The 10,578-nt window shown below is 42.9% G+C and overlaps 1 protein-coding gene across 5 annotated transcripts in view; it reads right to left on the bottom strand.

The window, feature by feature from the left end:
- RUFY2 (RUN and FYVE domain containing 2) overlaps nucleotides 1-9,490 on the bottom strand; it is a 62,840-nt gene extending 53,350 nt beyond the window's left edge. For all 5 annotated transcript variants that reach the window (XM_019538489.1, XM_019538488.1, XM_019538487.1 and 2 more), the window contains exons 1-5: nucleotides 9,255-9,490; nucleotides 5,135-5,308; nucleotides 4,468-4,585; nucleotides 1,889-1,990; nucleotides 916-1,039 (exon numbers count right to left, since the gene is read on the bottom strand). In XM_019538489.1, coding sequence (XP_019394034.1) covers nucleotides 916-1,039; nucleotides 1,889-1,990; nucleotides 4,468-4,585; nucleotides 5,135-5,308; nucleotides 9,255-9,348 — 612 coding nt within the window. In that variant the 5' untranslated portion in view covers nucleotides 9,349-9,490. The remainder of the gene's footprint in view (nucleotides 1-915; nucleotides 1,040-1,888; nucleotides 1,991-4,467; nucleotides 4,586-5,134; nucleotides 5,309-9,254) is intronic.
- Nucleotides 9,491-10,578: the final 1,088 nt, after the last annotated feature.

The raw sequence follows: 10,578 nt of genomic DNA on the forward strand, positions 1-10,578 counted from the left end.
TTCTCTCCTTCCAGTTCTGCAGCATTCCTTGCCAAATAACACTGCTTCTTTACCTTCATTGACTCCCACACTCAAGCTCAACAATTTATTTATACCTTTTACTTCTAAAAGCTCTCTCCCTTTCTTCAAACAATATGATCATGTACTGATCTTTACCATATTCAAAGAAAAACAACATCTTATCACTGTATGTACTACCTCATTTCCCTTGTTCCCTTCATCTCTATGCAAAATCTAAACTAACCCAATGTGACATTTACAATATTTGCCTTGAATTGCTCTCTTTTCCTTTCTTTCTTGATCCTCTTCAACTGAGACTACTGTTTTCTCTGCATAACCACAGCTCGAGGCCTCTTGTGTACCCTCATCATTTGTGAGCCTCTTGATACTTCTGACACTGCTGAGCACACATAATTTCTTAAAACCCACGTTTTCCTTGAGTTACACAACACTGGTCTGTCCTGTTCTCCTCTTAATAGCCTAGATGTTCCATGAGTCTTTTGACAGATTCACATCTTTCCCACTCTTCACACTGTTCTCTCACAATTTTGATCTTTACAATGTTGACTCTCTCTCCATTCTGGATCTGTCTCCCTAAATCCACTTCTCAGTCCAGTTGATAGAACCCAAAAGTCTTGCTGTCAAACTAAGGAATTAAATTTTGAAAAAAATTTTCAGGGCTTACAACCCAAGCACCATTCATAACCTAAGAGTGTGTTTTAACTTCTCTGAAACTCAGCACAAACATTGTCAATAACTTCAGATAGAGACTGTAAATAATCTCTATAATTAATAAAACATCTAAACATTTACATCTCTCTAAAAAAAAAAAACAAACAAACATTCAAGCTGAAACAGAAAAAAGCAAAACAAAATCTGGTCAGCATACTTATCTCTTTATTTGTAGTCACTCACTTGTGAATCCAAGTCTTCTCCTTTTACACACAGATTAGCATCTATCACATTTAACCCAACCAAGAGTCCAACAATAACAGCTCCTTCTTCCTCCATCATTAGTGCATGGTATTCATAAAATTCACTGTTAAAACAGGAAAGTGCACTATATTAAAATAACTGTTTATTTCAAGCAACATGTTAACTCGGTGAAATTTAGCTAAAAGATATTAAACTGAATGTATATCTGACTTTTATACTCTAATTTTAGCCTTTGATGTTCTTAAAGATTTATATCACACTCTGACTTAGTCACTGATGGCAGAAGGCAGGGCAGAGGCCTTATAAGCTAACTAAATCAGAGATGTATAGTCTGAGCTCACTATCAGATGCTGGGAGAGGGAAGAGGGTAAGTGGCAGGGGGGCAGGAAAGCTACAGGGGGAAGAACCAGGGGTTAGGGGGGAGGACAAGGCAAGGGGGCTGTCTGACTCTGCCCCGTCACCTGACTCCCCCCAGCCACTACTTTCTCTGCTGTAGTAGTGGGTTGGGGACGAATTCAGGACAATATAATGATAAATTAGATTCTATACCTGGAATACTATAACAAATCTAATTATACATATCTATGGGGGGGATCATCTTAAATTCAAAGTCATCTTAGATTCCAGTAAACATGGAAACTTTCTTAATGTACATCTAGAAAAACATCTATGATATGATTTTGGTATACAGCACTAAGTACATTTACAAATAACAAAGACAAACAATAGATGTCCTAACACTTAAAACTATATTGCCCAAGATGTTACATGGGGTTTAGAAGCTCTTACATACTTCAACTACACTATAACAAACAAGAAATTATAGTAAAAGGATGTAATTAAACTTTATAATAATATAAAGTACCAGATATAGCAATAGCCTTCATTTCCTACATGCATTTTATTAAAAACTTAAAAGATACAATTAAATAAAGTCTTCACAATAACTGACCTGAGGAGATCTCTTTGAATGATCAGACAGCGTAGATAATCAGCCATTTTTTTTTGCATTAGAGCCAATCGTAACCACGCCCTGGCACGGCCCAATGGTGTTCTGAAAAGAAAAACAGTTTATACATGAACTAATTTTTAACTAATGACCGTCATCAGCTTGTTGATACAAAAACTGAAACGTACAAGAATATTTTAAGATATTTAATTGAATGAATTTCAGTAATCAGTCAAGATACGACTGACTAAAACATGCTCTTATGGTATTGATCCAAATTCTACTGAAAACCATAGAAAGATTTCCACAGTCTGCAATGGGTTTTGAAGCAAGCCATTACAGCAGCTAAGATAAATATTTCACAAGTATATCTAACCAGGACACAGTGTTTTGAGTCTGTCTGTCAGTTTTAAATTAAAACCTTAAACTCAAGGCTTTAAATTAAAACCTTAAACTCAGGCTTTTGATTACATAAAGTTTTGCAAGGCAATGTTAATGAGTTAGGATGAAGGGACTTAAATCAAAAGGAATTAAATCACCAATACTAACTGTGATTTAAATGAGCAAGAACCACACTAATTTAAATCATTAATTTTAATCTTACTTGCACGTGTACTTTGAACTTTTTTCCTAGGAAAATAATTAAATTCACATTAGTTCTAACAGTTAAAGCATGTTAATTTAAAAAAAAAAAAAAACACACAAATATAATCTTTACACTGCATTTGTTATTTTTGTTAATAAGAATTTTTTTATATCTACACATATTTATTTAAATAATTATATAAATCAACAAACATTTATTCAGGTTCCTAGTTTTTATATTTGTTGTTATGTTAAAGATGTATAATTCACGATTTCCTATTTACTAGACAACCATTTTAGTTGGGATTTCAATTAGGCTGTATTTGCATGAAAAATGGAATTCAGTTAATATGTAGGAAAACAACTCTTTAAATGAGTTTAAATCATCTCAGATGTACCTGATACATAAAAAAAAAAATGTTACAAGTTTATCAAATATGTTCTGCATTTAACACTAATTTTTTAAACAAAAGCAATATCAACTGAAGCTAGCAAATTTAGTTTGTTTCTGGTCACCTTGGGTTAGATTTTGAAAGCAATTTAATTGCCTAAAGACATAGTGAAATATGCAATAGCATCAAAGCAGGTTGAAATCAATGCGAGTCTGAGGCTATGAAAATGACCAGCTAAAGAGACACGTGGTTAACACATTCAGGAGGCACTGCAATTGTTTTATATAGTCTTGGCCCAGCAACCCATCTCTTTTAGGATACTTCTCTCATTCCAAAACTCTAAACCAGGAGCAGCCCTACCTTGCCACTAACATGCTGGATCTAGTGCACATGGCACTAGCTCTAGCTGATCAGGGACTGTGCTGCACACAGTACCCTTACAGGGCCAGTTTGTGATGTGCAACATGCAGCATCCACTCTAGCCAATCTGGGACCCATGCTGCACGCTATGTCCGCCCTGGAGCAGCCCCCAAAGGCATCACATGCAGCATGCATCCCAGACTAGCTGGGGCAGACACATAACAGTGCGCATCCCAGACCAGCCAAACACTGCATGCAGTGCATGTCTCAAAGCAGTTGAGTGGGGCACCACATAAGCACGCATCCCAGGCCCCATGTGTGGGGCCAGTCTGGCATATGCTGGGTACAGTGTGACCCAGGTCAGTCTGGTATGAGCCAGGTGCAGTGTGTGGGTCAGTTCCAGACCCAGGGGTAGCACACAGGGTTAGATGATGGGGCTCACAGGCTGTATCTTTGACAACCCTGCTCTAAACAGCGTGGCCCGATGCTATTTTTACAGCCCCAAAACTCTGTACCCTGGCTACTGCATGAGAACCAGGAAGTGCAAATGGCTGCTGTTTTCATTCATCGAATCTCCAAGCAAAACAAAACGTAGAAAGTAAAGCAACAATATGGCAAAAAGTAATCTTCAGCCTTATTAACAAATAAATAGCAAAATAAGAATGACAGTTCTTAAGGCTATAAACCATTCTTAAAGATCTCTATAACAGAAGTTTGAAAAACATTTTATTAAGAAAGAATTCAGATAATCTCTTGCAATGTTTAGTCTCTGAAGGGTTCACAAGAAAAAGTTGTATAAATTGGCAGCGGTTATCCACAGAGTCCAGTTCGTGGGCTGAAGAAACTAAATATTTTAAGATATCTACAGCTTTAACTTTAACCTTTGTTCCAAGATATCTTCATGTTAGTAGAATATGTCCCTGACTGAACAAAATGAAAAAGATAAAAATAAAAGACTGGCATCAACTGGTTCATCTCCCAACATAGGAAGCAGACTAAATTTCACCACTGACAGACATCACATCCAGTGACTGCGGAGTGCACTGCAATGTAGATTAGTAATGCCACACAAATGATGCCACGGGGAGGTATGTTATAATCCTCTTACTATTAAAGAAAGGGGATGATAATTAAGTAAGTTTGAGAATTCCAAAAAATATCATCCTATCAAAATGATTATTTTTTCTAGCGGATACTGGATCAAGTCCTAAACCTTCACTGCTGTATTTCACCAATAATACTTACTTGAGGCCAGGTAAATCTCTGACACTAGCTGATATTTCCTCAGCTTCTGGGTACAACTTCTCCACAAGTTCCAGAGGGCCCCAAATAGTTTTATTATAACTTAGAAAGGATTTTCTTACTAGTAAAATGAAAACATAATTTAATTAATAATTTACGTAGTTTAGTTGACTCTCAAAAAGTTTACATCAGTATAGCTGTGTTAGAAACTGTAAGAAATTGTTTCACTGTATGAATAGAAATATTTCTCCAGCAAGCTTTTAAATTAGAACTTGAAAAATTAGTAACAATAGCTTGGAATTTCTGAAAATAATCATGTAAGGCAATTTTGTTTTCATATTTAAAACTGATATTCAAATATATAAAACTGTTGAAACACACAATGTCAATTTAAGAGACTAAATCAAGATGCAAGTAACATGTATACAATCCTAGTACCTCACAAACCATTTCGAGTAACCAACAGTGACTTAGAAAGAAAATGTGTATGCATGTAAGAATGTCTGTTATATTAGTTTAGGATACTTCAGATTTATTATACAACACTTTAAATACTCATAATATTGTACAAGGTAGCTAATGCACTATTTCATCCTACTTTAGAAAGAAAAATATAAAATGCTTTGGTACAAAAAAAACAAACAAACCCACAATAAAATTATTACTGCACCTTTAAGACCATGTTTTAGGCAATGCTCCATGACAACAAAGAACTGTTGCAAAGGCGGATAGTCAGAATCCAGAGTCCGACCAAAGCTCAAAGCTGATTCAATCAGTCCTTTGATACTCAACTTAGCCATGTTCAGCAAATTTGCTCTTTCTACAGCTGTGGGATCTTTTACAGCTAGACAAGAAAGAAAAATCAGCATATTTCAATTACTAAAACAAAAAATTAACCAACTAAATACTTGTTCACAGCAAAGCTGTTTCCCCCTAACCTGCATTTATGCAAACAAATAGTTTTAACTCCAGTAAAACCAAAAAAACCCCAAAAAACAATATAACCTCCAAAACACATACACATCTGTTAAGTATGGGTAATATTAATACAAATAAAGTAAGCTGTCATCGCCTTGCCTTCTCCCATGCGTTGCATACAGAATTACATGGTTTTGAGCTGTATTATTGTTTCAATTTATCTCTGTATCAATCAGTGCCAACAAGGTAATTGACCTGGGCTTAAAAAACAGAATAAAGATTTATTCTGTAGCCCTTACTAGTGCAGCTATCAAAAGAAAAATGGGCTACATACTAGTGACCAGTGCCTCCTTTGATACCAAAACAGGTGCTTATAATAAAGATGTATCTTATTAATATAGCACAGCCAAAAACAGTCTGAATCCAAGACACACATCCAGCTTAAAATCAGATAGCAGTTCTTTCTTTTCTCTACACCAGGGTTTCCCAAACTGTGGTACACATACTGCTAGGGGTATGCAAGACATCTCTGGGAGGCCTGGAGGTGAAATTGCACAATGAAGGATTTAATTTTCCTTATACTAGTAATTAGCACTTAAGAGTGCTAAGGGTTCCAATTCAATTCAGAAAGAGTAAAGGGTCTCCTAATTCAATTCGGATTTGGAGATTTGGCCACCAAATCGAGCAAAATCTCTGCCGAACTGAATTAGTGACCGAAGCTTCACCCTAATAACTGCTCATTTTCAGAATATGTTAACTGCACTGTTCTCATCAAAGTCAGAAGAGCTAGGACATTCTCTCACCACATATATACCTTTATGACAGTCTTGTAGCCTTTTAATACACATTGCCCCATTCAAAAAAATGTATTTTTCTTGGTTTTTTTGTCTTGCTACTTCTTTAGGTGTTATGGACATCCAATTTCCACTATTTATTCCAGCCTTATGCTGATCTGTTCAGACTTGTCAGTAGCAGAATAGGCCCTAAATCAGTCATTTCCCTGTAAGCATAACACAACAACATTAAAGAAGTTGTATATTTGAGCTTGAACCTGTGCTCAAAGTAAAACTTCCACAAAATAACTGATTTTTTCAGATACATTTTTAATAAGCAAAAATTGTTTCTAAAAATAATTAAATAAAATGTATACCAAATGTCAAAACTATTTTACACCTGCCTTTTAACTCCCACAACTATATTCCTTAGCAAAAGTAACTCTACTCTGAAGGGTAATACTTCAAAATGATTGCCAGGTTACTATCAAACTTACCTCACACTTTTCTAAGTATGCAATGAAATAAAAAAACTATCATCATGGTAATACTATACTTTCTATAATCTTAAAAGCTACAGGCTGTTATAACTATATATTTTAAAGGGTGATTTCATGGACAAGAGTGATATCAAAATCATTACTAGCTTTGGCCATTTTGGAAGTATGGTTTTAAAAAATTAATCACTTCCTTCCCTGCCAATACAAATTACATCAGCAAAACTTTCTATTCCTGCAGGCATTCCTCAATACAGAGGCTTAAGCCGTGGAGCTCCCACTTAGCAGCATCTTGACATCTTTCATATTTCCTCAGTGGCATGCTGTAGATCCTGTTCATTTCAAATGCCATAAACCTGACTTCTTTGACATATCCTTGCCCAATTTCTATCTCCCTGGTCATTTTAATGTTCACTCTCTTCCCCTTCCCTAGTTCAAAATAAACCTTTTCAGGTAAGAGGTTTTGCTTTGGTTTTATTTTTACATTTAATGTAGTTGTGTACTGGACTAGCACGTCTGGTTTTCCCACTTTCTCATTTTAATATTTTGAAGGTCTTTGGTCCCCATTTTCAAAGATATTATAACTAGGGACCTAACTTGCAGTGAGAAAAATCAATTTTCACCCCTTAGTTGCAACCTAAAAAGCCAATTTTGCAGTCATTTAATGGAAGCCCCACCCCTTGGCAGTGACTGGCAAAGAGGCCCCACCCCTCAGTGCTGATTGGCAGAGAGGAAGGAGGGACAAGGAGTGGCCACCATCTTGACTGTTGGCTGCCCTTCATGCAACCCCACCCCACCCCTCATCACTTGATTGGCAGAGAGGCACAAGGGTGCAGCTGCCATCTGCTGTCCAGCTAGCATTGCCTTCTCTTGGGCATGCTGCAAGGCCATGCTGCAGCAGCAAGGACCACTGGCTCCCACTGGAGAGCCAACATTTTACTCCAGTAAGTGATTTTTTATGGTTGATTTCCTGGGCAATTGCAGCCAAAGCCATATTTTGCAGCAACTACAGAGAGTGCTGTTTTCTCCGGTTTCTGCAAAAATCACAAAGCCATGATTCAAGCAGGTCCCTAATTATAATGGGCCTTCACTCATGAACCTTTTGGGGTAGATGCCTGATAAATGAAAGACAGCCAAGTGTAAACCACCAAGTCTTGCTCAGTTTACAAAGAAAAAACAGTGAGAACACGCCCATGCTCCCGATTTCCACCCACTCACAGGAATCGCCCCAACAACACTGGACCCTCCCAAGTAATGCTGCTCCTTTCATCTGGACAACAGTTGCCATTAGTGGACGGATGAGCACCATTTACCAGACCACATCCACACCTTCACTAGCAGAAAGGATTAGTCACTGAAAACTGCAGCTAAGGGCAGCATGTGCCAGTGCTGCCTGGACAGAAGCCCTCCTCCACCTGCTACACTACCTTCCCTACCTAAACACCTTCAAAAAACAGGTTTTGCTAATACCAGAAATTCCTGCCTCCCCCAACTCTACCCACTGAGAAAAGCAGTGCATTCCCATGGAAATCAGAGGGTCTCTCACAGGAAACAAGAGAAACCCCAGAGCCCCCAGGAGCCGGGTTCATCCAGAGCACAAGCAGGGGTGGATTAATGCATGGGTGGACAGGACCCAGGCCTGCAGGCCCCTCCCAACCCGAGACCCCGGGGGATGCTGGGGGGAGCCCCGCTCAGACAGGCATCTGGCCACAGGCATCCAGGGCTGACAGCACGGGCCTGCTCCCCTCCAGCTGAGTCAGGGCTAGAGCCAGGGCCAGGGCCAGGGCCAGCAGAGCTCCTTGAAGGCAGTGGCAGCTTCCTGGGGCCAGCTGCTACGAGGAGGTCCCATGGGCAGCCCCACTTTTGCTCCCCCCTATCCGTGAGCGGCTGCCAGCACCAGTGCAGCTGAGACAGGACAGGATGGGTCAGTCCTGCCCTGCTGGGGCTGGCAGAGGGGTGGGTGGGCAGAGGGGTGGCACAGAGCCCTGCCCTCCCCCCGGCCTGGCCCCTGGGGGACCGCAGCCCCTGCCAGGGCCACCTTCACCGGGTCAGCACTCACACCCCTTAGCTCACCCCCACCCTCGCAAACAACCGCGCGGGTGGGCCCAGACGCAGCCCCCGGGGGCGCAGAGAGCACCTGCCTTCACCAGGTGGGAGGCTCCAATTTTGTTTGCGCAGGGCCCCGCTGAACCGTAACCCGCTGGGCGCGGGAGAGGGGCTGCCTGCAGCCCCGCCCTGCTGCCACGATCCCGCTCCCTGGCGCCGGCAGGCCCGCGGGGCCGTTCGCGCAGCCCTGGCCTGAGCCGCCGCGCTTCGAGCGGGCCGGGCCGGGCCGGGCGGCCACTCCGCGCCCTGCGGCTCCGGGAAGGAGCGTGCGCTGCTGCCGGGCACGGAGCACCTTTGTCCCCAGCGGGGCAAGAGCAGGGGCAGGAGCCGCCGCAGGCTCCTTCCGAGGCACGGAGCAGCATCCTGCCCCCGCCCCGGGCCGAGCTTCTGCCGCATCCTCCCTTTGGCGACATGGGCCGGGGGCAGCTGCGAGCCCCCGCTCCAGCTCCAGCCCTCGGCCTGGCAGCCCCCCGCGGCGGCGCCGCCGCGCCCTTACCCATGGCCGCCGAGCAGCCGCCGCCCCGGCTGCTCCTCGCGGGTCGCGCGCTACCCTTCTCCGCTGCGCGATGCAGCCGCTCCTGCTCCCGCATCCACTGCGCCCCCGGCGGCAGGAGGACCTGCCTCGCCGCCCGTCCCGCTTAGCCCCGGGGCCCGCCGGAGCTGTCAAAGGGCTGCGGGAGCCGGCCGGCCGGGGAGAGCCCGTGCTGCGGGGCAGGTCCGTTCAGCCCGGCTCGGCTCCCGAGAAGCCGAGCTGGGCAGATGCGCCTGTAGCGCTGGGAGGCGGCGCTCGCGGGCAGACTGCCCCTTCCTGCTGCTGGAGCCCAGTAACCCGCAGGGTTACCCGGGAAGGGACAGGCTCCCGCCGCACTAGGAAGGAGCCGCTTCTTTTCCCCCGGAGCCTGCAGGGGGGCAGAAGATAGAAGATTGCTGTTAAGTACCAACACCTCTCAGCTGTTGGTCCCTGGTCCTAGGCACTGCAGGTAATAACTGGGTGTATGGGAAAGGAAGAGAGAAGTTACACCCCAACCACACTGCTTCCCAGGAATCACACTAGAGTGAAGGAAAAACAAGCAGCAGCTACTGCGTTAGAGGTCACCTCATCCCATTCTTCATTCCACCCCTGCCACGTACAAAGCAGTGGCTGCTTAAGAGCATCTGATGGATAGGGAAGGCCCTCCCAGAACTTATGGTAGACCTGAGTATAGAAAATTCATGTTTCATAATCCAATGAGAAATGGTAGGATGGAGCATAAAGAAACATTGTTCACCAAACAAACACCATGACTGTGGACAGTCTTTTTGTGCACTACATTGCCTTTGTCTTAGGTTTAATAAACAACCACATGGTGTCCCATTACTATTAGTTTGAACTATCATGGAAACCACATGTGACATATACCACCATTCCCATTAGTTCATGAATAGCACATACCCTCAGCAGCTGAGCAAGGGGCACAGATAGTGGTGCTGGTGGCAGCAGGAGCACAACAGCAGTAAGCGGGCAGCTCCAGCAGATGTTGATGGCACTGTCAGTAGAGGGGGGATGGCAAGCGCTGACCAGGGATTGGCGACCATCCGCAGATGCCACGGGCAACCTTTTCATAAGGGATGCACTGCTTTACATATGGCTAATGCATTAGTTTGAACTATTATGGAACTAGATATTGTGCAATTGTTTACTAAAGCTGGGACAAAGGTAGTCTGGGCTAGAATGGCCCCCACTGAGCAGAATGCTTAGGATATGGCCATGCTATGGCTTTATATGGTTGCCAATATAAAAATAGTTGGATTTTACTATGAGTTCAACTCAGCACTGTAGG

Source organism: Crocodylus porosus, unplaced genomic scaffold (assembly GCF_001723895.1).
Source record: "Crocodylus porosus isolate Cpor-Errol unplaced genomic scaffold, CroPor_comp1, whole genome shotgun sequence".
In the NCBI taxonomy this organism is placed as follows: domain Eukaryota; kingdom Metazoa; phylum Chordata; order Crocodylia; family Crocodylidae; genus Crocodylus; species Crocodylus porosus.